Source organism: Ahaetulla prasina, chromosome 2 (genome assembly GCF_028640845.1).
Source record: "Ahaetulla prasina isolate Xishuangbanna chromosome 2, ASM2864084v1, whole genome shotgun sequence".
In the NCBI taxonomy this organism is placed as follows: domain Eukaryota; kingdom Metazoa; phylum Chordata; class Lepidosauria; order Squamata; family Colubridae; genus Ahaetulla; species Ahaetulla prasina.
The window spans coordinates 264,382,394-264,409,890 of record NC_080540.1 but is presented as its reverse complement, the minus strand read 5'-3'; the positions used below and the strand labels follow the sequence as shown (position 1 = coordinate 264,409,890).

The window sequence follows — 27,497 nt, the reverse complement described above, 5'->3', positions numbered from 1 at the left end:
GTCTTTTCTCCTGCCCTCTGAAAGTCTGCTCTGGCTTTGGAGACCCTTGAGCAGCTTCAAAAGATGGCACTTAAAGACTGCAGATGGTGTAATTGGCAAAGCATCCTCAAATACAACTGCCTTCTGTGAAATGAGTGAACCTTTTAGCATGGCTGTCTTTTCTGTTTCAAATATACTGTGTATTTGAAGTTATATCTATGATTACAGTGATATTGCAAGACATTACATTTTTATATTCATTGCATACTATCACTTGCTTTAAAGCTGCAGGAAAGTTATTTTGATGTATGTATTCAAGCTAGAAAACTTTTAGATTATCTTTTCCTTCCTCAAAATCCAAAAGTATTCTAAAGATGTTTAAATAAATAAATCACTTCCAGCTTTTAAAACTTCCAGAAAGACCATGGATAATTTAATAAATTTTACCTTTTTTTTTTAAAACAGCATGTGCTAAAGAAGTTGCTGGCAATTACAGAACTGCTTCAACAAAAGCAGAATCAGTATTCAGTGTCTAACAACATTAGGTAGCAGCTTTCTGCATGAGCTAGCATGACCAACATGACAACTTTCACCAATATCACTTCTTCTTGCTCTTGCCAAAAATAGCACACGTTTCACGTTTCCAGTGATGTGTGAACTATGCAAAAAACAACAGATCTGTTGGTGACTGACTGTACCAACAGCTTTAAGCTATCTGTGCAGGACACTTGCACTTTTGGAACCAATTTTCAGGACCTCTGAGCCTTGGTGTACAAATCACCTTCCACGAAGTAAATGCTGTGACTGTCTCTTTGAACTTCAATGTTATTTCAAACCTCTAATTGCCAAAGTCTAGCTGTCTTTCAGAAAACACAGTCAACTGCCAATAAATTGTTTCAACAGCAAAGTATAACTGGATCAAACACCTTTTACTGTAATTCACCTAGTTACTGTAATTACATTGCAATTGTTCAACTACTTTGTATTTACAGCTTCCAGAATTTGAAAGGAAATCTTTGCTGTACACTTTTATACCATTCTATTTTGCTTGTTCAGAGTTGTGCTGAAAGAAGATGCAGACTGGGTTTTGTCACCTTTATTTTTTTTTTATGTGCCATTTATCATTTTGAGTAATTTTTTTCACCAATGACTGTATTCAGATAAATTGCAATGCTTTTTGTAAAATGTTTACAACAGTAAATTTGAATTCAGTAAATTTATTGATTATTGTATCAGGCATGCATGCATTCATTAAACAGTTTTATAGCATACATTCATTCAATTTTTTTGACTAATAATTAAGAATTTAGTGATATGTGTACATTCATAAGTGTTGACTGAAAAAAAATGCTACTTAGGGTTAGTAATCTATATATTGCCATTAATCAGTCCTTTAGAAGAGTAAGAGGAAAAGTCTAAACAAGGACTTTTCTGAACTAGGAGTTGCTAAAAACACCATTACTGAAAGAGAATCATAATGAAAAGTACTCTCCTGTCACTTGGTGTTAGGTTCCTGAGATATGACAAAGGCTAAGGATGACTAGGTGATGGCCATTTTAAAGTCGCTTACTAATATGCTGTCATTGTTGGTTCTAAAAAAATATACCATGGCCCACTGCATTACTGAGTTTTGAAGTCTCTGTTCTTCCTAAAAATCAAGCTACAAATAAAGCAGAAAAAACAAAGGAGTTCCAGAAGGCTGAAGCAGGGGAAGCTTTAATGTAATTCATTTCAAAATAGTTCTTAAAACAATTGTGAAAATCTTTGAATTCATTTTTAGATTGTAAATGAACAAAAATATTAATGAGTGAATATTTCTTTCCCAAGTATGTGTATGTATCTTTTCTGTCTATACATTTAAGCCATCTTGCAACATAAACTACCTCTCATCTTTAGACATAATATATGAAGAATAATATGAAAAAATAGAAAGTGTAAGATATTCATAATGATCAGTGCTGGGACAGTAGACATGATACATCAGCAGAGGCCTTAGACTGATAAAGAACCTTACCTGCATCAGAAGCAGTTCCCCTGCCTTCTGAAAAAGTGTAGAGATGGTTTTGTGCAAAAAACCCAGACGTGCTCTCAAGCTGATTAGGACTTCTCCCCAACAGGTATGCCTATTTCATTTGTTTAAAGCTCTCTGCAAAGTGGTATCCTGAAGCAGCATTCTCCTCCCACATTCCTAGTTTTCTGAACTTTGCATATATATTGGAGGCATTCTTTTAAAAAACATGAGGGGATAAGGGATACATCCCAAATGATTTCTTTGAAAACTTGCCTACCTACCCAGCAAAATCAAGCAAGCTGAGTGATCAAACAATGGGATAGGGTAGATTTTGCAAGTGGCCATACTCTCAAAATAGTTCTACTAGCCCTCAAAAGTTGGGAAACCTTGGATTGGGAAATCCAAACTGATTTTCAACAGTCTGAAATATAAAGCAGGATATTACTAATTTAAAGGGATTAGTTAGAAGAATCCCCCTCTCCAGTTAAAAATTGAGGTTGGCTACAAATGCAGATCCCTTTGGAGAGATGTATCTTCTGTTGTGACTAACAAATTATATTATACTAAACTGCCCATTCAAACCTAATCATACTGTTCTGCATTCTTCATGGATCTATTTTTTATAGTTATGCCTGACAGAATGCAAAAGGCAGACTATGCAGTCGTTATAAAAAGTATTTTAGTTGTAAAAGAATATTCCAATCTCTATGAAAAGTTCAGTGGGTTGTAAGACATTAAATATCAGCTCAGAATACTTTGTATAGCTGATATTTATGTATTCCTGTAAATGTATCTCCAATCACTAACGAGAGTAAATTGGATAATTACAGCAGTATTTCTAATTGGGAGTGTTCTTTTTAATTTAAACATTTCTCATGCTCCTTCACTGAGCTAAAATGCCGAGTAGATCAAACCTAGACAATATATACATTAATTCTTCTATTCCCCAATTATATACTTGGCATTAAATACAACTTGCTGACTTTACTACTAGGTCAATGCAAACTTTTGATTTGGAGATTAAGCTTGATTCTCCAAATCAACTCAATACATGCCTTATAAAAAAGTTCTATGTTCACATATTGTGACACATTTCCATAGCTGTTTCCAAAGTATACAAAATAAGCAGGATATTTCACTTGCAGCCCTTGGAACACAAAAATATTTGTCTGGGATGTTAGCGAAAGGTTTTTCTTTTTCTTTCTTTCTTTCTTTCTTTCTCTCTCTCTCTCTCTCTTCCTCCTCCCTCCCTCATTTTTTTCTCTCTCTCTCCCTCCCTCCTTCCTTCTTCCTTCCTTCATCCATCCTTCCTTCTTTCTTTCCCTCCCTCCTTTCTTCTTTTTCTTTCTTTTTCTTTCTCTCTTCCTCCTTCCTCTCTCCTTCCCTTCCTTTTTTTCCCTCCTTCCTTCCTTCCTTCTTTCTTTTTCGTTCTCTCTTTCTGCTCAAGCAAAGATTGTACTAGAGTAGTTAAGTAGCTTTTAAAGTCTGGTATATCAGACTTTCTGTGAGCAATTAATTAGGTGCATATCTTTAAAAATAAAGTTTAAATATCCTAAGAATTTCAAAATTATTGCATGGCATCATCCTGAGATTCTTTCATGATTAGTGCTTCCTGAAGAAATAATTATGAAACTATAAGCTGTTTGTACAGGCCTTTGAATGTAGCTATGTTCATATCTTCTCTGAACATGGTTATTAGAGTTGGTTGGTTGACAACAAATGAAAAGCCCTGTTCATTGTGAAGTTACAATAATGCCACTTAAATAAGTTCAAGTATCCCAGTCACTTTGTAAAAAAATTTATTATATTATAAATATATAATTTTCTGATGAATGATAAATTATACAACGTGCTGCCTGGGTTTATTTCCAATGTATATTAATTCAGATTTTATTTTCTATTAGGAATGTAGATATCAGTCCATGAAATCATCATCTGTCCATTCATCCTAAGTAAAACAAAATCAAATTAACCACATATTACAAAATATTAAAACTCCCAACTTACTCCTAAATCATTTTTTTTTCCTGCATGAAGATTGGTCACAATAAGTATTCTGTTAGAGTGAGTTAACTACACTAGTTTTAAAAAACATTCCCCTTAATTTATCAAGATCCTGATTACAGATCAGATGTTTTTATATCAAAAGACAAATTTTATTCATATAAAACAAATATGACAAGCCTATCAGCATTTTCAAATAAGTTACAACTATTACTGCACAACTTCAATACTGTAAGCATTTAAAGATGGAAGAATCTCAGTATACATAAATTTGCTTCTAGCATGTCCAGATGTCCAACTGAAACAGGACATGAAAAGAGTTACCCCTGAGCCAAAAAGACTAGAGTGAATGGTACAAAGATTTAATTCAATGCAAGGTAACCTCATCTTGTAAAAATGGGTGTAGTATATTAGGGATAAATTCTGATTGCTTAGTTTAAACCATGATTTGCTTTGGCTCATGTTCTTGCAACATGTTTTGCAGTTAATGTCACATTTATTTCAAAACCAAAAGTACAAATCTAAAATTAGCAGTGCTAATTTTAACTGTCCGCATATTCCTGATACTTTCAGATTTTGTAAATAAGGCAAAACTATTTTAATAATTTGGTAGCATTTAATTATTAATAGTTCTGGTTTAATGGGTAAAATAAGGTATACATTTCTTAATAACCATAGTCCCATAAGTGGCTTATGGGACTATATCTGGGAACTAGTCCAGGGAACTAGTCCCACCCCTTTGATTCCATGATAATTTATTTTCTACTTCTTTATCACATAACCCATCTATTGTAGTGACTCTGGATGACTCACATGATAAACAAAATACAATAAAGCCACTAAAACCACCAATTCAAATTAAAAAGTAGATAAAAAGTAAAAAATACGGTAGCACATATTACAGATTAGTGCTCGGTGGTGTCAGATGGAAATTTTAGTGAATGATCCAGAGACATTTATAAATTCAATTCTTGCTTCATTTCTTATGAGCTAAAGAAACAATAAAAATTGATCCGAGATTCGCTCTGATAAGAGGAACAAAATAGCACCTTATTTGTCTTAGTTTAAAAAAAATGGCATAAGAAAAAATGATTTTTGACATGATACAAGTGCCAATAGTGATCTTGATTTAATAATACAGTTTAAATACAAATTTAATGGTGATATAAAATCTACTAACCTCCTCCATTCTAGATTTTTTCGAGATGAATTCATCACCTTCATAGCCTTTTCTTTTTTTCCTATCAAAATCCCACAACAGAAAAATGTTAGAGGGTATGTCCCATTATTAAATTTATTCAAGCCCATTTTTATATTAAAAATAAAATAATTTAATTACTCTTTAGAACAGAGGTCTCCAATCTTTCCACCTTTGCAGACTGGCGACTAGGGAGAAAGGGGACGGTTCCGCACATGCAATGGGTACTAATGAATACAGCTCCATCTATGCAAGCGGTGGATGTGCGCGCCCACCACTCTTGCAAATGTAGTTTCCCGTGTGAATGCCCGCCACTCACACAAATGGAACCACATGCACTCGCCTGCCACTTGCATGGCCCAGGGTTTGGGGGATCCCTGATGTAGAAGATTTATTCAGCACCAACTGATTCTAATTCTAATCCTATCCTGCTCCAAGAGCCTGAAGACATGGCTCTGCCAATTGGCCTGGGGAACAAATGGTGCGGTTCTACACTCGAGGTGTGGATTGATGGCAGACTCCATCTCCTCACCACTTGCTCTGCTGTCTACCCATCTATCTTTTCGGTTCTCAGATTGATATATTATTCTCATTGTGTTCCTTTGTCGTTGTTTATTTTATTGTTCTATTATTTTACTTCCAGTCTGTTTACACTCCTTTCATTTTTCTTTTTATTATGGTAAGCCACTAAAGTCGCCCCATGGCGAGATAGGTGGCAAATAAATGTAACAAGTAAAAATAGCCATTCTTAGAGGAGGAGAGGGTGATTGAGGGAGTCTATCTCTCCCAGAGATTAAGGATTCTGGAAAATCCAGAAGCCTTCTGCAGGTAGGTGGCAATAAAAACTGAGAGTAACAAAAAAATGCACAGCTGGCTTGAGATACTTCTCTTCTGCAATTAGGGCACATTTAAAATTATAAATCCTTTAAAACTATAAATTAAAATTTATCTCTGAGATAAATGAAAAGTTTGCTAGATTTTTGTATACTGGAATCAACTTCCATGAGATATGTTTCCATTGATAGACTGTAGAAAAAGTAATGCAAAGAAGACTGATGAGGTTGGAAAAAATCTTCAGATTAATAGAAATATTATTTTGCAATGAAGCCTTCAGTAACAGATCATCTTAGGCTTTTGGTATCCAATTTAGCACCAAAAAAAAAAAAAAGGTGGGGGGAAGGGGAGTATAAGAATGAGCATCCTCACCATTTCTATCTCTTGCCCCATCTACTGTTTGTTCATTTTCTGCATCATGCAACCTCCAGAAGACTACCTTAAGAGTGTATAACCCACAGCAGAAAAAAGATTATCTAAATTTAATCGAAGTGTTCTTTGAAAGTAAACTTTTCCTATTTATATAAATAATGATGTGAACCTAGTAGAGGAATGTGGCATTACAAAATACCTACAACTCCAAGTAAGTTCTAATGTTGTTAAATGAGGCAAACTAATGTTTTTATATAACATCCTTCATCTTCTCTATCTATGTTTATTGTATAACATAAGCCTATCCCTATTCAACATTGCTGCATGAAAGTTTTTGCTAAGCAACATTATAATCCACAAAATGACTTTCGTCGTATTATACATTTAAGCCCCAATTGAGGAATAAATACTGACAAACACCTGGAATAGCATCAATAAGGAAACAACCCTAGCCATTAAAACAGAAGAAATTTAACAAAGCTTTAAATTGTTACTTACATATTTGAATTAAGAGCAAGTTCTGGACTGTGACATTTTTCTAGCTTCTGTTTTAATACAGCAACCTCTTCAGGATGTGGCAGCTCATATTTTTTTACCAAATTTTTCATGCCTACACAAATGCAATAAACACTTATAAAAATATGAACTTTTATGTTACTTACCAAAAACAAATCAAGAAATTCTAAGAAAACAAATGTGCTGGTTGAAAATTCTCAGTCACAGAACAGTTTGCATTCTAAGTAATTTTGTATTTAGCCTATTTGCTCCTACAAAATTGATCAAAAATGCAATGACGGGGTGGGGGTGGTGTCAATGAAACTAAATCTGAAGGACTTTGGGTTATTGCAACCCTATCCAAATGGAAATGCTTCAGATGTCAGCTAAGGAATTCTCTAATTCCAAGATATATGTTGGAGGATATTCAGATTAGGAAAGGTGAATCAATTCTTTTCTCAGTATAGATGTTACCTGAATACATGCAGGGAAGGCCACTGTATGCCTAAGTAATTGGTTCTATTGTTTAAATGTTCAAAAATATTAAAACTTTTTAAAAAAAACACTTGGAACCTGCTTTCTTAAGAATGTTATTTAAGAATGTTATTTAAAGTGCCACATTTTAGGATGATGGAGAGCTCTGACTCTCTTCTCAAGTAACACTTCAATATCTGAAGAGTGCTATCAATTTTTTTTATCTCATTTCTTCAAGTCATAGCATATTTAGCCAAATAGCCTTATAATCACTATAAAGAAAATGAACATAATAGTGGCTCTCTTGATATAACATTGCTTTCAATATTGCTCAGTCCCAAGCATAGGTCACTGCAGCATACTGGATTCAAACAGAAACAAGATGCTTTAAAGCATTCAATGCATTCACAAAATATTTGTCCACAAAACCTTAAGATAGCTCCATTATTTCCCTGGATTTCACAGCTGCCTCTATACTAATTCCCATGGAGACAGACACTGCTGGCATGCTACATATGCACCCTTGCATAATTTGAAGCACATTTTTCATTTTGAAACACTATACTATTTAGCTGGCAAAGTTATTAGCTGAAGAAAAATACTTTTCTCTGGCATAGGATGGGTTAATTGGATCCTGAAAGCCTTTTTGGTTGACCTGTGAAGCTCATTCTGCCCCTTATTGTTCAAAATAAAATAAGCTTCTCACCATCTTGAGGTGGGTAACAAATGATTCCCATAAAAAGAACAAAAACTTTGCAGACTCCTCTCCAAATCTAGTCTTACTCTTGAATGATATGACCTACCTCCAGGCTTAATATGGTCCATGGGTAGCAAAAGGTTGTCCCTGTCTGTTATTAGATATGGCCAATGTCTCTTGCAAGGAAAGAAAGTTAATTCTGATATTTCAAAAATTGACTTTCTTTCCCCTAATACATGTCTGCATGAGGTCGAGATCTCAATAAGATGCAATACAGAGCAGTTACTGATCATGGTCCCTTTCAGATTAAAAACAAATCTTTCATACAGTAGCTAAGAAGTGCTTCAGCTTCTTTTGCACACACCCTTGGCTTAAATGTCCTGTTCTTTTACCAATCAATCAAGCTTTATTATGGTCACAGACCAGCAAATAAAAGCATTAAAACAAAAATAGCAAAAAATAAAAAACTGACAAGCAGAATAATATATTGTGATTGGTAGTGGATTATCATAGGCTGTTAAAGTTTGCCTAATTTTACATATAGCATACAGAATTTGGCGACATCCAGAGAAATTACTTCATACAGATCTGATTAACAGCAATTTAAAAAGATCAGTATTTCCCAGATATTTGATTAGGTAAGGTGCTATAAATTGAATCTATGAGTCCTTATAGATGGTGCAGTATAGCGGGACATGAGCTATAGTTTCATAGTTTCCAGTTTCTCTTCAGATCGTACTTATAAAAAACTTTCACTCTTTTATCAAATTTAGCAATCGCACTTACACTTATATACCACTTTAGAGTGCTTCACAGCCCTCTCTAAATCTTTTGTAAAGTTGGCATACTGCCCATAACAATCTGGGTCCCCATTTTACCAACCTTGGAAGGATGGGTCAGCCTTGAACCAGTCAGGATCAAACTGTTGGCAGTCAGAAGAATTAGCCTACAATACTGCACTCTAACTACTGCACCATCATGGCTTTATTTTAATTGACATACATTTTTATCAAATGTACAGTTAGTTACACTAAAATTGTTATTACATTGTTTTAGTTTTCCTGGAGTCTAATCGTATAGTTAGCAATACAGTCACAGAGAAAACGTTAGAGACATAGGTATGTTTATACATCAATGCTTCAAAATATAAATCAACTGAAAACAGAATCTAGTAAGTCCTAAAGAAAAAACTTTAGTATAGTTATTGACATTTTAATATCTCCTGGACTACACAGACACAATATTTAAAGGAACTCACTCTGGAATCAGGCAACATAAAACTCAGTATCAAAACATAAAGCAAACCTGTTAATGAGTCTGCTATAGTTTATACTGCAGAAATCCATACAGCTACAAACATTTTATGTAACAGGACATGAGAGGTCATTGGTACTCTGAGCTTGGCTGTTTTCTTGCAGAAATTTCATTATACAAACTAGGTAACAACCTCAGTGCTACACTATCATCAGCGACTAACACTGATGATACCTAGTTAGGGTAATGAAACTTCTGCAAGAAAACAACCAAGCTCAGAGAGCACCAAGGATCCCTCATTTCAATAAAATAAAATAATAATATCAATAAAATAAAATATCAATAAAGGATATTCTCCTTTATTGATAACAAAATATCCTATCCTATTCTATCCTACATATTGACATGGGGAGTAGGAAAGATGGAAACAGACAAGATTGCAAGTATTTTTGTTCTAAAATAATGGGTTCTTTTATTCAGTAAGAAATATCAAAAATAAACTTTTACACCTCTTAAAACATATCAAGCTCTTCACCTTTTCCTTTCTGAAGCATCAAAGATATTTTAAATAAATATGTAGGTACTGTTTCATTGTCAATATCAATACTTACATTTCATTCCATCCAACAACTGCGAAAGGGATGTTTTGTTCTCTTTGAGCATTAGGGTTCCTGACAAGTAACTATTAAAAAATTCAGAAAATTAGCAAAAATAAACAAAAAGCAGCTACAAACAATTAAATTATAGATCATAGAAAGAATCACAAAGAAATCACATTTCACAATGTGATCACATATAGATCAAAATGCCAGATATTTTTACAGTATTTAAAATACAGCTTATGCTCATGAAAGCAATTTTTTTAAAAAATTAAAAAAATAAAGTAACTTGTGTTAGACTTAATTTCTCATAATTCCACATCCTAAGGTACTCAAGTTCTCCCCCCCCTGCCCGGCTTTGTTTAAAACATTTATATAACATTTATACCAAACACTGTCTGGCTCCCAATCAAGAAGCCATATTAAAAGTATTAAAACCAAATGCATTAAAAAAAAAACCCTGACGCTAAGTCAAGCTTCAGATATGCAATCACCACATCTTATCCCAGCACTTGGGGAGGAAGCCTGGTCCTTCACAGAAGGTTAGGAAGGTAGAGGCCTGCCAAACTTCAGGCAGAAGAAGGTTCCATGGGGCAGGGGCTGCCACAGAAAAGGCACTCTTCCAAGCTCACCTAAGATGTCAATATTTAAGGGAAGGGACTAGAAGCATACCCACCCTATCTAAGCTGGTAGCATAGGCTGATGTCCTTAGGAAAAGGCAGATAACTTGGGCCTTTGCCCTATAGGGCTTTAAAGTGATAACCAGCACCTTAAATTTCACCCAGGAGAAAACTGGAAGCCAGTGCAGCTCACACAATAGTGGTTTATATGGGTAAAGCTAGGAGTACCCATCTAGAGCACATTGTCACATTCTGGAACAATTGAAGCTTCTGGGTGGTTCTCAAGGGCAGCCCCATCTATAGCACATTGCAGTAATCCAAATGGGAGGTACAATCTAAAGCAGTTTTAAAAGTTGTAAAAGTGATCATTCCACAGAAAAATTCTACATACACCAGAATTAACGATTTACTGCTGCCAATAGGTAATCAAATCAAATCCTAAAATTTGGGGTATATGTCTGACTGAATCGTCGTTGCAGCAGTTATCATTATTCATGCCTTTTTATAGCCTATATTTTTCCTACAGAAACAGAGTATGTTTATGTGATTGCTTAAATATTCAGAAACTGCCTACCTTTCCATATTAAATCCTGCCCTGGATGCACTTGATACCATGGCAGTGAGAGCTATCTGAGAAGGTGTAAATAGAAGGCAGGCATCTGTCAAAGATACTCGATTAAGAAAATCATCTGCTGTCTTCCTCAATGTCTCAGGATTCTCAAGCAATTGATAACGGGTCTAGAAAATAAGTAATAGACAATAATGCTTTGGAATAATTTGTTCCAAGTCCTTATCCAAGATAAGTACCTTCAAATGAAAGGTGGATACTAAATGGATTTCTCTCTTTTCAAGCAATAGAATAAAACAAAATAAACTAAAAAGCTTATCACCCACTTCAAAACAATTGTATATAATACCAAGGTTTTTATGAACTGATTTGATAGTGAACAAAACTTGGACCTTACAAAATCAAACCAAAAAGTCTTCTACATTACCTTGACCTTCAAAAAAAAAAAAAGCTCATAGATTTTGAATAGAATAGAATAGAATTCTTTATTGGCCAAGTGTGATTGGACACACAAGAAATTTGTCTTGGTGCATACGCTCTCGGAGTACATAAAAGAAAAGATATGTTCATCAAGAATCATAAGGTACAACACTTAATGATAGTCATAGGGAAATAGTCAATATAAATCTTAAGGATACCAGCAACAAGTTTACAGTCATTCAGTCATAAGTGGGAGGAGATGGGTGATAGGAACAATGAGAAGATTAATAGTAATGCAGACTTAGTAACTAGTTTAACAGTATTGAGGGAATTATTTGTTTAGCAAAGTAATGGCGTTCACTTGTTGTTCTTATGTCTAGTTCTTCTGGTGTGCAGTGCTCTATAGCATCGTTTTGAAGGTAGGAGTTGAAACAGTTTATGTCCAGGATGTGAGGGGTCTGTAAATATTTTCACAGCCTTCTTTCTGATTCGTGCAGTATACAGGTCCTCAATGGAAGGCAGGTTGATAGCAATTGTTTTTTCTGCAGTTCTAATTATCCTCTGAAGTCTGTGTCTGTCTTGTTGGGTTGCAGAACCAAACCGGACACTTACAGAGGTGCAGATGACAGACTCAATAATTCCTCTGTAGAACTGGATCAGCAGCTCCTTGGGCAGTTTGAGCTTTCTGAGTTGGCACAGAAAGAACATTCTTTGTTGTGCTTTTTTGATGATGTTTTTGATCTTGAATGTCCATTTTTGGTCGTGAGATATGGTAGAACCTAGAAATTTGAAAGTCTCTACTGTTGATACTTGTCTAGTATTGTAAGAGGTGGTAGTATGGGTGGGTTTCTCCTAAAGTCCACCACCATTTCTACGGTTTTGAGTGTGTTCAGTTCCACATTGTTTTGGTCGCACCATGAGACTAGTTGTTCAACCTCCCGTCTGTATGCGGATTCATCATTGTCTCAAATGAGACCGATCACTGTTGTGTCATCTGCAAACTTCAGTAGTTTAACAGATGGATCATTTGAGATGCAGTCATTGGAATAGAGAGAGAAGTGGAGAAAGCACACAGCCTTGTGGGGTCCCTGTGCTAATTGTACAGGTATTTGATGTGATTCTGCTTAGCTTCACTTGCTGCTTCCTGTCTGTTAGGAAGTTTATGATCCATTTAAAAGTGTGTTTGGGTACCGTTGCTGGTTTAGTTTAGTTAGAAGAATGGCTGGAATTATGTTGAATGCTGAAGTAAAGTCTACAAAGAGGACCTTTGAGTAGGTCTTTGGAGATTCAAGTTGTAGGATGTAATACAGAGCCATATTAAGCTGATGATGATATCAAACTCTTTACCAAGATTTATCTTTAAAGATATTTGTTTAAGAGTAGCAAAAAAAACCCAACAATTTTTCTATACCTCATTACTCATAATTGATGTTCATAAGAAATATAATTTCTTATATTTATATAGGTAATATCCTTATTTACAAAGGAATTAAGAATCCTCTCAAACACATATGAACATCAGCACAAACAACTCAACATTCCCAACCATAATTTTGGCACTCAGTTCTAAAAGCAATATTGTGTTACCATTTTCAGAAACTGAAGAAAGGGCTTTGAAAGATGTGAAAAGAAAATTGAAGGTATAAAGATGGAGCCACAAAATATATATTTATATCTAGGTTTCATAGTATGGCCATTCATTTTTAAAATACATTAGCTTAAAAAGAGATACTCAGTAATTATCACTGTAATTATTTAACTATCTCTGTATTATTCATATAACAACATTTAATACAGTTGTTACAGTCAATGTTTAACTTGGTAAGAAAAAAAGAAAAAAAAGGTACCTTCAAATCAATCAATAGCCCTTCAAATGGTCTGTAAGGATTATGTACTATAAGGTGGAAGTTCAGCTGCTGAATAAGTAGTAATTCATATTCCAAGATCTGTTCCAATGTTTTCTCCTGTCCTGCTGGACTGTCACGGAGGTTACCAACAAATTGTGCACTAGATACATTAAATTCATCTACTTTACAAGCCAAGAATGCACACGTTAACCTTAAAAATAAAACATAAACATTTTATTGTAACAAAGTATACGTTCTTGAGACAATATAAATAATTTCAAGACCAAAAACATTTTCCTAAGAAAGAGGCAGTTTTCATCTTGGAATATGAATATGAGCTCTACATATTTCTTGTCTATTATTAGTTAAATTTTCAAAAATGTATAAACATTATCAATGTTAACTGATATCAAAGCATAAATGGTTAAGAGTTACTCACATAATTATACGGGGATGATATTCCATTACTGAGTTATTGAGATAAAAACGTTTGAAATACATGCAGGCTGTTCCCTAAAAGCACAAAGAAGTTGGAAAGTTCATTCAAATTACTTGTTATAAACATAATACAAGACACATTTTAAAATGCCAATGGAAAACTAAATAACATACTGCTCAGTTCTACACACATCTCTTCAGAAAAAAATCAAATCAATAGAGTCAGAAAGGGAATTTATGTCAGAAACAAAGGATGCAGCCCTGAAATAGCTTATTACTATAACAATGAAAAGTGCACCTATTTTATGTATAAATTAGCCCAGAATAAAATAGCATGTTTGCTCCAATCTATTTGAAGACACTAATACATTTTTCTATTTATTAAAGAGTAGAGTACACAAAACTGATACTAGAATTCCCTTCTAAACAACACACTAGATCAGCAAGTCTGCCCTTCTCCAAGTCACAAATGGTACACTTCACAAATACAATAAATACAAGTCTACATGCCTATGATCTCAGATAGGCTTATATTCTTTACAACTATAGTTTTTCCAGAATTATGGGATTTGTTTGGTTGTCCCTACCACTGATCCCAACATAGCTGAGATGTGGTCTCTTACAGTAGAATTTAGCAGTATTACAGGATAATTAGCTTTCCTCACAATGTTATGATCTTCTGTGCATTCTACTGCATATCTGCTGCACAACTCTAGCAGAAGCTGTGACAATATTACAAATTGATTAAAAATATTACAACATTACAAATTGATCTAACTGCTGCTCTGACATTTGATGCATAATCTTTTCTTTCTCTTACCATTTAACAAAATAAGGTGGACCAGGGTTTTCATGGGAATGAAGCAATCAAAGCAGCTAACCTTAAGGCAGTTCTAATTACTTGGAAAGTTCTGCATTTCTTTTCAGCATGTACAAAACTATTAATTGATGCTAATGTACAATGTATATCGAAAAGAAAACCTTGCAAATCACATTAAATTTTGAAAAATGAAGAAAGAAAAGATTAAAACTTACAAAGAATAAGAATGAATTAGCTATTTACATCCAACATAGCTACGGGATATTATATAAACCCAGATGTGTGCTTAATTTATACTTTTATGTCATGAGCATTAAAAAATTGGTTTTCTTTAAATCAGCTTTAAAAGTTGCATTTCAAGTAAGCACTAGCAAGACACTAATTTCTTTCAACAGAAAAGTTAAAACAGGTGTAAAAATTCAACAACTTACCACAACAGATTTGGGCATTGCTGGCTTAAATACAGAACAAAAGTCTGCTAATCTTTTTTCATAATATTTACAAATTATCAGCTCTTCATGTTGGTCAAGAAGAAATGAGTCTGTCTGTTGAACCTTATGAAAGAATAATACATACCTTAAATAGAAATCACAATTCACTAATACAGACTATAACTATTAAGTAGAACCACTTAAGGCATAATCCTATACATGAGCCTTACTAACCTAGTACTGTTCACATGTGCAGAACTACCATTCCCATTATCCCCAGGCAGCTAAAGGACTTGTGAGTTATAAATCTACATATTTGCACAGAAGAACTTTGGTCCTTGGTGCTCTCTGAGCTTGTTTTCTTGCAGATGTTTCATTATCAATCCAGGTAACATCAGTGCACCAATATTCTCTATCAGTAATAGACTATAACCCTATATAGATATAGTGTTTATGCACTTAGTGATCAATGCAACTGTAAAATAATGCACAGATATAACACAGTATCTCACTCCTGCCAAGAGAAGTCTGACCTGTTCATGGGGACACGGCCACTATAACATCCGTTTCTCTTACTTTTAAGGGAAAACAGAATCTATATAAGTGTTTTCAAAACTTGGCAACTTTTAAGATCTGTGGACCTCAGTTCCGAGAGTTCCCCAGCCAGCATACTGAATTAGTGTTGGTACATACAGGTTGTAATCATTGAATGACCACCCATTCAAAGTTATTACAGTACTGCTGAATGAATGGTACTTGTAACGGCTCCTCATAGTTGCAACCATTGCTGCGCCCTCAGTGACATGATCACAATTCCAGCGCTTAGCAACTGGCTCCCAATTATAAAGGCATCATGTCCCAGATATGCGATTCCAACAAGCAAAGGGAAGCCGGCAGGGTAGCAAATCGCACTACAATTCAAGTTGGCGGGGACTGCCAAACTGCCTCCATAAGTCGGTGTACTCACGTGTGACACCCACGCATTACGACGGGGTTGTGGAGTAATAGGGGTCCCAATTAACGTCGGTAAGCAACGGGTACCTGTACCATTCTGACAAATCCTAAAGCGGGCAATCCTAAAGACCCAAGGCAAATGCAACGGAAAGCAAGCTCGGGGGCTCCTTGGTTCTTTCTCCCCCCTCCCTCCGCCCTTACCTTCCCATTGGCCACAACTTTGCATCTGAACTTGCGGTTGGCGTCCGAGCGCCTGCGGGCCAACTCCTCCTCGCTGCGGAAAGTCCAATAGCGCCTCTGCGTGCTGCTGTGGTACATCACAGCGACCGACGACGACGACCCCGAGCTTCGCCCAACCGCCGCCTTTCAGACGAACCGCCTTCCTCAACCCCGGAAACGGCGAAACGCCCCGCCACGGGAATGCTCACCTCCGGCCCCGGCCCCACCCTCCCCAACTGTCATCACAGTCGCTACCACTCCGCCCCGAGTTCCCGGCATGCTTTGCACCAAAAGGCGAGGTGTGGGATTTCCCAGCACGCCCTGAAATCTAAATTCGCGGGGTTTTCTCGCAGGGCCGTTCCGGGAGATAAGAAAATTAGAGTCGCTTTATAAGCTCGCACTTCCGGAAAGCTGCATTATAATATTAAAGAGCGCGACGCGACGTCTTTCTGAGGGGCAACTTTCACGTTTACTCAGAAAAAGGAAACCTTAGATTTGAGCAACAGCAAAAAAAAAAAAAAAAAATTCGCGGGCTCGCACCACCTACATAATAGCATATGAGCTAGTTCAGTTTCCCGTCGTTTACAAGCCGAACCTGCGTAATGAATCTTATTCGGTGCTCTGAAATTTTATATATACCGGTATATATTCAGTTGACTGAATAGAAATGCAGGCGAGCCACATCGGAGCATGCGCCAATTTAAGATTTACACTATATATGCATCGTGAGCATTTTTCTCAATTAACTAGTATTAATCTAACTTGGCACATGCTCTGATGTGGCTCGCCTGTATTTCTATTCAGTCAACGGGCAGCTCGGGGAATTTTTTTAAAAAAAGTCCTTAATAGAATAACTGGCGAGTGCAGATATAGACTTAAAAAGTAAAGAGCTCTCACACGCCGCGTGATTCAGGACTGGATTTCCGAACTATAGCGAGAAAAAGGCTGCTGGAAAAATGCTGGAGCCTCCGCTTAGTTGTTTTTTTTTTCCCGCCCGTAAATTCTTGCCGGTTTGTTGGTTTTGGCTCTCATGGGGACGGGGGGTGTTGGGAGGGGGGGTCTCTCACTTAGCAATTTGCATTTTGGAAACTCGGAGAAAAGGCACCGCGATTAGATCCGATCCGAGCCTTCCTGGTTGCGAGAGATGGGCAAGCTGGGTCAACGGAGACTCTGCATGGAAGATCGCGCCTAGCTTTGGCCTCCGGCGATCCAGTAGTATAGGATCTCGGCATTCCGCCCGACATGGCTGGGATTGAAATCCCGTTAAAATTGCAGACGTCTTTGCCCTGGAAAGCCTCGGAAAATGCCCATCGGTACTGCAACACCATGCCAGTCCCCGGGCGCAGCCTCCAAGGGAATAAAGTAAACCCATTCTCTCTGAATGGAAAAGTGCGCAGCTCTGAAGATCGGTTTGCCTAACCTGCCCTCTCTTTCCGAACACGTTGAACTTCATTTCCCATAGTGTCCGAGGCCGGCCCAGGAATTATGGGAGTTGAAGTGCAACGGATCAGGTGGGTCTCCGAACGGGGAAAGGATTCCTCCTCCTATTGGATGTGGCGGTGCGGAGAGCAAAGAGTTTTGCAATGAGAACGCAATTCGAAGGGTGTTTTTTTCTCCTCGTCGTCTCAACGTTGCGAGAAGTTGGATCCTAGTTTTTCTGATGAATTCAATGCCTGGGGAGGCGGCTCCGAAAAGGATATCACATCTCCAAAAGCCGTTTCGTAGTCCTCTTTTGGAAAAGAAATACTATGCAGCTGGACTACCAGCTCTCTACTGTCAAGCTGAATAGTTGGTTCCCACCGGGTGGGTTACTCTGCCGTAGATAGATCTTTGAACAATTTACAGGGACCGGCAAGAATCTTAATGCATGGTTTAATCTTTCTGAAGCAAAATTTTGTGCTGCCTTAATGTCTTTTTCTATGCAGGCGCAAAGGGTGACTTCGTTAGAAGATGCCTCTGGCCGAATAGGCTTCGCTTGCCGCCTTCATTAGAGTAGGATAACAGCCACCCACTCCACCATAGATCTCTGATAGGCAATTTGTGCTGATTTGACGAAAAAATAAAAATTCTTTATCAAGTCATCTTTGTATGCAGCTTTCAGAAGATGCAGTCATGCTGATCTCAGTCCCTGGTATAGCTGCAAAAAAATACAGATCTTTAGCCTTAAGTTGTTCATTTTCTCCAAAGCAAATGTTTAAAGGTAATGAAAGGCTTATTTATATCCATGCTGTGATTAGTTGCTCCATCTCCTTAACTGCCAAGAAATAATTTTGTTGCGTCCAAGTTTTAACTTTGTACTTGGCTTCTGTAAAGATATAATATAACACTTAGCCAGTTAAAGTTAGGGAATAATAGAGACACATCAAAAAAAGTTTAAGTTGTCTGACAAAAACAGATACAATAGATACCTAGTAATATTAATAGTGTGATAGTTCTGCAATATAGTGACAATATTGACAAAAACTCCTGCTATTCCAGAATATAGAAATGATAGCACCACAATTGCACTAATGGTCAATACAAATCAGAGGTGAAAAGTTTGGCTAAGAGTTCAAGTTAGTTGGAGCAGAATAATATTTACTGCATAAAGTAGGCCAGAGATGGGAAAGCTCTAGATGTAATTAAGAAAACAAGTAGTCACAGGTTCTTCATACTTGTATCAAACATATGGCATATCTTAGGTTGCAGATTCCTAATACAGAGGGAGAAGTTATCCATATGCTTTGTGTTTCTAGAAATACTGCATCAGCAAATTAATGTTGATGATTTATTCAAATTGTTGCAAAAAGCCATAGTGATTTTGTTCAATGTTTTGAAAGCAGCAGTAGCAAAAAATTATTTTATAAAGTTTACCAAGCCATTAATGGTGGAAGGGAATAATGCAAATAAATAAAACCTCAGTACCTGTTTAATGGTACAGTTTTAATGGATGACTCAGAAAGATGCACCACTGAAAATTAAAACTGGAAACTGAAATGTGCTAGTTAATTATGAATGGCTCAATTGCCTGTTGTGCAAATTGTCCAGAGGCTAGAGAATTAGAAATGCAGTGTTAATTTTACAAGTATTGTAATCTCATTTTCATAACTAGCTGTAAAAGTTATTAATCAGTTGCTCTGACCAGTCATGTGTAAACATTCTTAATGTATGAAGATGTTTTATTTTGCCATTAAGCATTACATGTCCTAGAATATTTGATCAGAATTATGAGAATGGTGGAACAGCAAAGCAAACTTGGAACATAATGAAAATTATCCAATTACTTATCCCTTTAAGAATGTACCTGAGTTATATCAAAATCTGCCAGAATTTTGCTGAGGGTTTTTTTTTTAAAATAAGAATGCACTTCCTTGTTTCTTATTTATTTCTTAAATAACAATGTCTTGTTTTCCTTGCAGCAAAAGTATGGACCAGAAGTAGAGAAGCTGAATGGCTCTCCACAGACTACTGAATAACTTCTCCCATCAATTTGACCATTGGCCATGAGGTCTTTTATTAACAAAAGCTGGAAATCAGGAATTGGCCAATTTAGTCATCCACCTTTTATAAATGTGTTTTTAAAAAACTTCATTGCAGACTTAAACAGTTACAGTAAATTAAAGATGCTATCTAAGGCTCTGAAAAACAGCAGTGTATGGAAAAACTCAAAACACCAAATTAATTCTTGGGAGTGATTAACTTTACCACCTTGAATGAAAAAGATCAACTCACCTAACTATTTCAAATACTAAACCATAGTTTGAATGGAGTCCTTTCCATCTCTGAGAACTGGAATTATTATTCCAATTCTTCTGTCTAAAAAATGCTCCCAGCATAGGCATAAAGATCAATGAGTACACACATATGTGGAATTCCTGACCTAGCAAACATGTCTTAAAGAACTTTCTTGGTGCAAAGCAGAATGCTGGTGTTTATTTAGCTGCAGACTGCATGCTGCATTAGGAGTATGTTTTGATATTAATTATCTTTAAATTAAAGAGTCAGTTTAATGTAATGGTTACAAATATAAGGCTAGGAGTGAGGATTCTTACATCCTAGAGCCTTAGATTTCAGTTAGCCAAAACACTGGGGGGGGGGATGGCTTTGATGTAGGGTCAATGAAAAAAGAATTAAGTGGGGAATTCCAAATATGCTCTGTCTTTTGATTTCTTAAAGGCTGTGGTCCATTCATGTACAGTATACAGTACTTAATACCCATTCACCAGATCAAGGTGATCTTCCAAAGAGACGGCAATGTTGCTTGCAGATTATTTTTCTTCAACCAAGTACAGTGGAAGAGTCTGAAATGGGAAGTAGTGAAAGGCTTAAGCTCTTTATTCTGGCAGTCCTGCTCATGATTGCTGTGCTCTGTTCCTGGTAGCAGATAAGACTGGTTGCCATTGAAAGTGTGGTGCCATAGGCATCTGCTCTTAGATACAATGATTTAACAGTGGGGACATCAAAATGCAAAGCCCACCTTTTAAAATCACGTCCTAATATCATATACAAATACATAAATCACAGTATTTGAGTCACGATATAATGACACAATCACTAGCCATGTCCATTGTGAGTGCCTGTGGGTGATGTGATATTGTGGTTCTTCAGATTCCATGATTTATGGCTTCAGATTGTTTACTCTACTAACCATACTTGCAGACTGGTGTACATATACACTATTTGTTTCCACTTCTGACAGTTAAGGAATAGACAAGAAGCCCCACTGCTGTTAATCAAGGCTTCAAAAAAAGCACAAAAAGATACAAAAGATGCATCTAGTTCTTTCTACCATTCTGTTGGTTTTATTGGTATTCATCTGAGTGCTGGGTTGGAGCTAAGAGGACCCAGTTCAAATCCCTTTGTCTCTGTGATAACTAATCTTGACACAGTCAGTCTTTGTCAAGCTAACATTTTGTGGAACAGTTCTGAGAATTTATTATCCACCAGAAGTAAATGTATTAAAAGATATGATGTGGATTGAGATCCTTAGCATGCAGAACTGAGAACATCTAATGTCAGATTCTGCATCATCCAGAAGTAAAATGGATAAATGTTGCTGTAACGATTCCTGTTAAAGACATAATTTAATGCTAAGCCAGTTTACTTTTTTTTTCCTGAGGCAAGAATAGTGCTTGGTCTTTGAGTACCAAGACAAGGACCTCACTCCAAAAAGTAGTGGTTGGACCAGTCTAAAGTAAAGATTGATGTCAAATTATTTACATTTAAATGAACATTGCCCTCCAAATATACAGGAGTAGAAGCTTCAAGAATTTCCAACCAGCCTGTGCATTAAAAATGTTTCATTTCCAAATCCTGTGACATGCATGAGAGGATTTCCCTAATAAATACTAAGTATGACTCGACTGCCTGTTTTTCAGATTCACAATAAAGCACTAACATGAACCAGACCAGCTGCCTTACTGATAAGTGTTTTCCTTCTCCACTTGAAAAGCAGGTCTGTTCTGGGATAAAAGAAAGAAAAACTCTTCTCTTTTTTTCCTGTAGCCTTGATTACATTGAAATTCACAAGTAGCAATGGTTCCCTCCCAGGCTCTGTTGTTGCCATGGTTATGTTTTCTCAACAGGAATCTCCCCCTACCCTGCTTGCCTGTATAATATATTAAATAGGAATAAGATTATTATTTTTTCTGCGTGTTAGTGTTCAAAAATTGCAGCGGAATAAAAAGAATGGCATAAAGGATGCTATTGTTAAGGGCTACTACTACTCTGAATGGTGTGGTATTGTCTGTTTTGTTTCTTTGGGGTGAGACGCAAAACACAAAAACCGTATGGTAAGAGTAGTATTGCTTGCTTGGAGTAGGTAAACCCTTAAAACATGTGACATACTGCTCTTACACCTGAATCTAGGCAGCAAGACCAGATGAGAAAATTAATGGCTCTTCAGAGACTGCTGAATAACCTGTCAATTTTAGCCATTGGCCATATTGTCGCTTATTAACAAATGCTGGAACTAAAGAACCATAGGAATGCAATGCCTTTCCTTTCAGATGATCATTTATTTAAAGATTCAGCTTTATTGTTTTTATTTGTACCTAAATTAATTCTAAACATCCCTTTGTCTCAGTTCTGGTTACATTAGGTATTGCATTGGTAATTGTGGGTGGGAAAGTCAGTTACTAATACCAGTAGATCACCAGAATTAGCCTATTCATATCAATCAAGTATAAAATGTATAACAATTGCATGTTGTTTCAGTCACATATCCACAGGATGTATTAAATATTTGTACTCAACCTCCTGAATTTTCTAGAAGATAAAAGGCATGATTATTTGAAGTAACTACTTGGGCAGTTATACTATTATATTCAGTAGATTCTACATCTCAAGCTACTTTGGCTATTCAGTAGAGGGATTTTCACCCCTTTTTCATTGGCAAGATTAAGTAAAATGGATATATTTAGCCTACTTATTTTTATTGGAAAGCATGGGAAATCATATGGCTGTCATTCCCATAGGTTCCACAAAAGGAGCTAAGAACTACATTCAATTTAGGGTCACAGCTTTTCTACTCCTTGTTGTGTAACCTTCAGTGGTACCATTCAATTAATTCAGAGATTCAAAAACCTCTCCCAATTTGCCTTGTCCAAATGTTAATAAATGGGAAAATTACATAAAGGTTTGTGGAACTCTATATGATTAATCTTCCAGGATCTTGCAGAAGTTCCCCAGAACTACAGTTAAAACTAATGCACAAGAATGAAACTGGAACTTACCTGATTATAGTATTCCTAAAATGTATTTTAAACAATCTGAAATAATCTAGAACACTTATACTATATGCAGAGGTGGAATGTGTGCGTAACAAAGCATTTCGTATCTGGAGTTTTTCTTGAAACTTTCAGAAGCCAAGATTCACAAATCATGAGAGGAGCTCCATCAATGTTCTCAGCAGACAGTTGCCTTTAGTGAATAGTTTAAAATAAGGAAAAGGTGGGAAGACAACACCTTCATATTCCATTGTGTCCTCTTTTGGATACAATGGACATATGGGCTCCTATTTATAATATATTGCAGTGGATGGTTTTGGGTGTCACAACTCATTCTGCCATGCTGCTTAAAGCACATTCTTTGCATTATTGCTTGCCAGAATCATATAGTCTGTAGAAAAATAGTCAAAAACCAGTTATCTCCTGTAAAGAACAGTCCATATTTTCCAAGATGACTAATTTAGGAAATAAAAATACATTTATTGTGCCCTCCAGTCTGTATCAAACATTTGTAGGAAATCAGGATTAAAAAACTGCTGCTGCTGCGGCTGCTGCTACTACTACTACTACTACTACTACTACTACTACTACTACTCTTTTCAGTTTCCTAAATGAGTTCATCTCTCAGTGCTACACAACATTGTAAATACAGGTATAGAAAAAAGGAAATATGTGGTGTCTGTGAAACTCGGGTCTGCTCTTCATCACAAAGTACATACTATCACTAATACATATCTTCATCACTAAGTACATACTAGATGGACATTACCTTACAGACGACCCCCATCCCGTTAAAGACCTTGGAGTTTTCATGTCAAATGATCTAAGTGCCAAAGCCCACTGCAACTACATAGCAAAAAAAGCTCTAAGAGTTGTAAACCTAATTTTGCGTAGCTTCTTTTCCAAAAACACCACACTACTAACCAGAGCATATAAAACATTTGCTAGACCAATTCTAGAATACAGCTCACCTGTTTGGAACCCTCACCACATCTCTGACATCAATACAATTGAACGTGTCCAGAAATATTTTACAAGAAGAGTTCTCCATTCCTCTGAAAACAACAAAATACCTTATCCCACCAGACTTGAAATCCTAGGCTTAGAAAACTTGGAACTCCGTCGCCTTCGACAAGACCTAAGTTTAACTCACAGAATCATCTATTGTAATGTCCTTCCTGTCAAAGACTACTTCAGCTTTAATTGCAATAATACAAGGGCAACCAATAGATTTAAACTTAATGTAAACCGCTTTAATCTAGATTGCAGAAAATACGACTTCTGCAACAGAATCATCAGTGCTTGGAATACTTTACCTGACTCTGTGGTCTCTTCCCATAATCCTAACAGCTTTAACCAAAAACTTTCTACTATTGACCTCACCCCATTCCTAAGAGGACCATAAGGGGCGTGCATAAGCGCACAAACGTGCCTACCGTTCCTGTCCTATTGTTTTTCTTTTCTTCTTCCTATATATGTTTATATGTGTATATACTATATAATCTTTTTGTATGATGTTGTGACAAAATAAATAAATAAAATAAATAAACAACCAACAGCAAGATCTACATTCTGAAAATTGCAGTTGTGTATATTAATATACTATTTCCAACTGAGGGAAGAAATATATCACCAACTATTAATGTCTGGGGAGAGAGGGGAGAGTTGTAGACCATTGGTAAACCACTGGTCTATGCAGTTTGTTTAGTTAGCAAGACAGAAAGCATTACAGTTTCTATAATTGCTTCTGATGAGTTTCTGACTTTTGCTGACTATAATATGTTTGTCTTTAGTCTTTGCATGAATAACTTTCAGTGGCATTTTGTTTTTGGGCAAGAGCTCTGCATTTCACTGTAGCCAACTTAAGTAAAATACCACAATTAATATTAATAACACTGAAACATACACACCATTATCACGTATAGTTCCTAAATTATGTTGCTTTCCTAGTGATTCCAGTTGTCCAAAAAAGATTTGAGTTAACCAATTACACTGGTAAAATATAATGATATACCTTGTAGGTTCTCAAAGTGTGATAAACATAATTTGTGGAAGAACTATTTCCTCAGGATAACCTTTAAGAAAAAGGGATGAGAAAAATTCCTATATTTCCATGACCTAGTTATGTCACAATCTTTTCTGCTTTTTTGTGGAGGTGAGTGAGCTTCAACATTAAAATGGCTCTAGTATCCTGGCATGGGGTTTAAAAACGGAAACTTGGGTACTAGATTAGTAATTGAAACCAAACTATAAACTATTTCTGAAAAACTAATTCTGTTCACTAAGTTATTAATAATTCAGTTTCTTAGGCCAAACCATTAATTCCTGGCATGGCTCAGAAAGAGTTTTTTTTTTAAAAAATTGCTAGAGGGGAGGATAAGGCTTATTTCACAAATATTGTTAATTAGTTTAATATTAATTTTAATTTATACTTTTTAACTTTCAGGAATATTTTCTTTTTAACTGCTTTTAATACTCACATGAGAGGGAAATCAGTATTTTTTTTTAAAAAATATCAACCTTATTCAAGCTTGTTTCTTCTCAAGAAATGGCTAATCATGGAATTCATACCAAATCTAAAAGAGAAACTTTCTCATCTCCATTTATAACTCTCCAAAAAGTTAAGTGAATATATCTACATCAGAACATCTGGACTATGGACTGTTCCAGCTCTTTTCTCCCATTTCCCATATCAAGGTACATTTCTTATGATTATACTTCTTGGTAGTATATAATTCCAATTCCAGATTTTGGGTTGTGTGTGTGTTTGTATCTGTGTGTCTGTGTGTGTCTGTGTGTGTGTGTACCTATACACACACACACACACACACACACACACACACACATATACACATACACATACACATACACATACATATATAGAATACATACAAGGGAGAAGCAGGGCTAAATATATTGGCTAAGCCGCATTGGTGCATATTATCCTTCATCTAATGACTGAAATTGAAATTATTCAGCCAGCAATATATCTGATTTTTTTTAAAACAAGGGGTCATGATAGGCTATTAATTCTGAGATATGAAATCTAATGTCAGATTTCTTTTTATATTCTCTATACTTGCAAATAAAGGTAGAAGATATGTCACAGAAGAAAATCAACGCCATAGTCAAAACTTAAGTTCCTGCAATATCAGCTAAAAACCTGTTAATTCTTTCACGTGTTACAGGTGTGGTAAGCATTTAAAAGACCTGGTCAAAATATTGGTGAATTTTCTCAGTCCTAAAGCAATAGAGCACTTTGATGAATAGTGCTCTTTCAATGAAATTTTAATTGCTCACATAATACTAAAGTTGAATAAACTGACTTTTCTAAAATCTTGGCCTAACTATGGATTATAAATGCTTAATGTGGAATTTTATTGGATTTCACATATGAAAATTGGTGTCTTCTGGGAATTTGAAAAGGAGTGGTTTCCCCACACAAAAAATAGAACTTCTGAGAAAAATATTAAAAATGCACAATGCAAACTACCAAAGAGTTTTTTAAAAGCTTCCAATACATGTAAAGTCTGTGGGTTTCATTTTCTCCAAAGCAAATGTTTAAAGGTAATGAAAGGCTTATTTCACAAATATTGTTAATTAGTTTAATATTAATTTTAATTTATACTTTTAACTTTCAGGAATATTTTCTTTTAACTGCTTTTAATACTCACATGAGAGGAAATCAGTATTTTTTTTAAAAATATCAACCTTATTCAAGCTTGTTTCTTCTCAAGAAATGGCTAATCATGGAATTCATACCAAATCTAAAGAGAAACTTTCTCATCTCCATTTATAACTCTCCAAAAGTTAAGTGAATATATCTACATCAGAACATCTGGACTATGGACTGTTCCAGCTCTTTTCTCCCATTTCCCATATCAAGGTACATTTCTTATGATTATACTTCTTGGTAGTATATAATTCCAATTCCAGATTTTGGGTTGTGTGTGTGTACCTATACACATACACATACACATACACATACACATACACATACACATACACATACACATACACATACACATACACATACACATACACATACACATACACATACACATACACATACACATATAGAATACATACAAGGGAGAAGCAGGGCTAAATATATTGGCTAAGCGCATTGGTGCATATTATCCTTCATCTAATGACTGAAATTGAAATTATTCAGCCAGCAATATATCTGATTTTTTTAAAATAAGAATGCACTTCCTTGTTTCTTATTTATTTCTTAAATAACAATGTCTTGTTTTCCTTGCAGCAAAAGTATGGACCAGAAGTAGAGAAGCTGAATGGCTCTCCACAGACTACTGAATAACTTCTCCCATCAATTTGACCATTGGCCATGAGGTCTTTTATTAACAAAAGCTGGAAATCAGGAATTGGCCAATTTAGTCATCCACCTTTTATAAATGTGTTTTAAAAATATCAACCTTATTCAAGCTTGTTTCTTCTCAAGAAATGGCTAATCATGGAATTCATACCAAATCTAAAGAGAAACTTTCTCATCTCCATTTATAACTCTCCAAAAGTTAAGTGAATATATCTACATC

The 27,497-nt window shown here is 35.8% G+C and overlaps 2 protein-coding genes across 2 annotated transcripts in view; one reads left to right on the top strand and one right to left on the bottom strand.

Moving 5' to 3' along the window:
- Positions 1-1,250, top strand: part of RASA1 (RAS p21 protein activator 1) — a 50,697-nt gene extending 49,447 nt beyond the window's left edge. The window contains exon 25 of the mRNA XM_058168498.1: positions 445-1,250. Within this exon, the coding sequence (XP_058024481.1) occupies positions 445-528 (84 nt within the window). The 3' untranslated portion in view covers positions 529-1,250. The remainder of the gene's footprint in view (positions 1-444) is intronic.
- A 2,505-nt stretch (positions 1,251-3,755) lies between these two features.
- Positions 3,756-16,444, bottom strand: CCNH (cyclin H). Its single transcript, XM_058168499.1, has 9 exons — positions 16,217-16,444; positions 15,062-15,184; positions 13,812-13,885; positions 13,373-13,583; positions 11,112-11,275; positions 9,930-10,000; positions 6,897-7,008; positions 5,175-5,235; positions 3,756-3,938 (listed from the first exon to the last, which is right to left on the bottom strand). Exons 1-9 carry the CDS (start codon positions 16,331-16,333, stop codon positions 3,906-3,908), a joined length of 966 nt encoding a protein of 321 aa, XP_058024482.1. The 5' UTR covers positions 16,334-16,444; the 3' UTR covers positions 3,756-3,905.
- Positions 16,445-27,497: the final 11,053 nt, after the last annotated feature.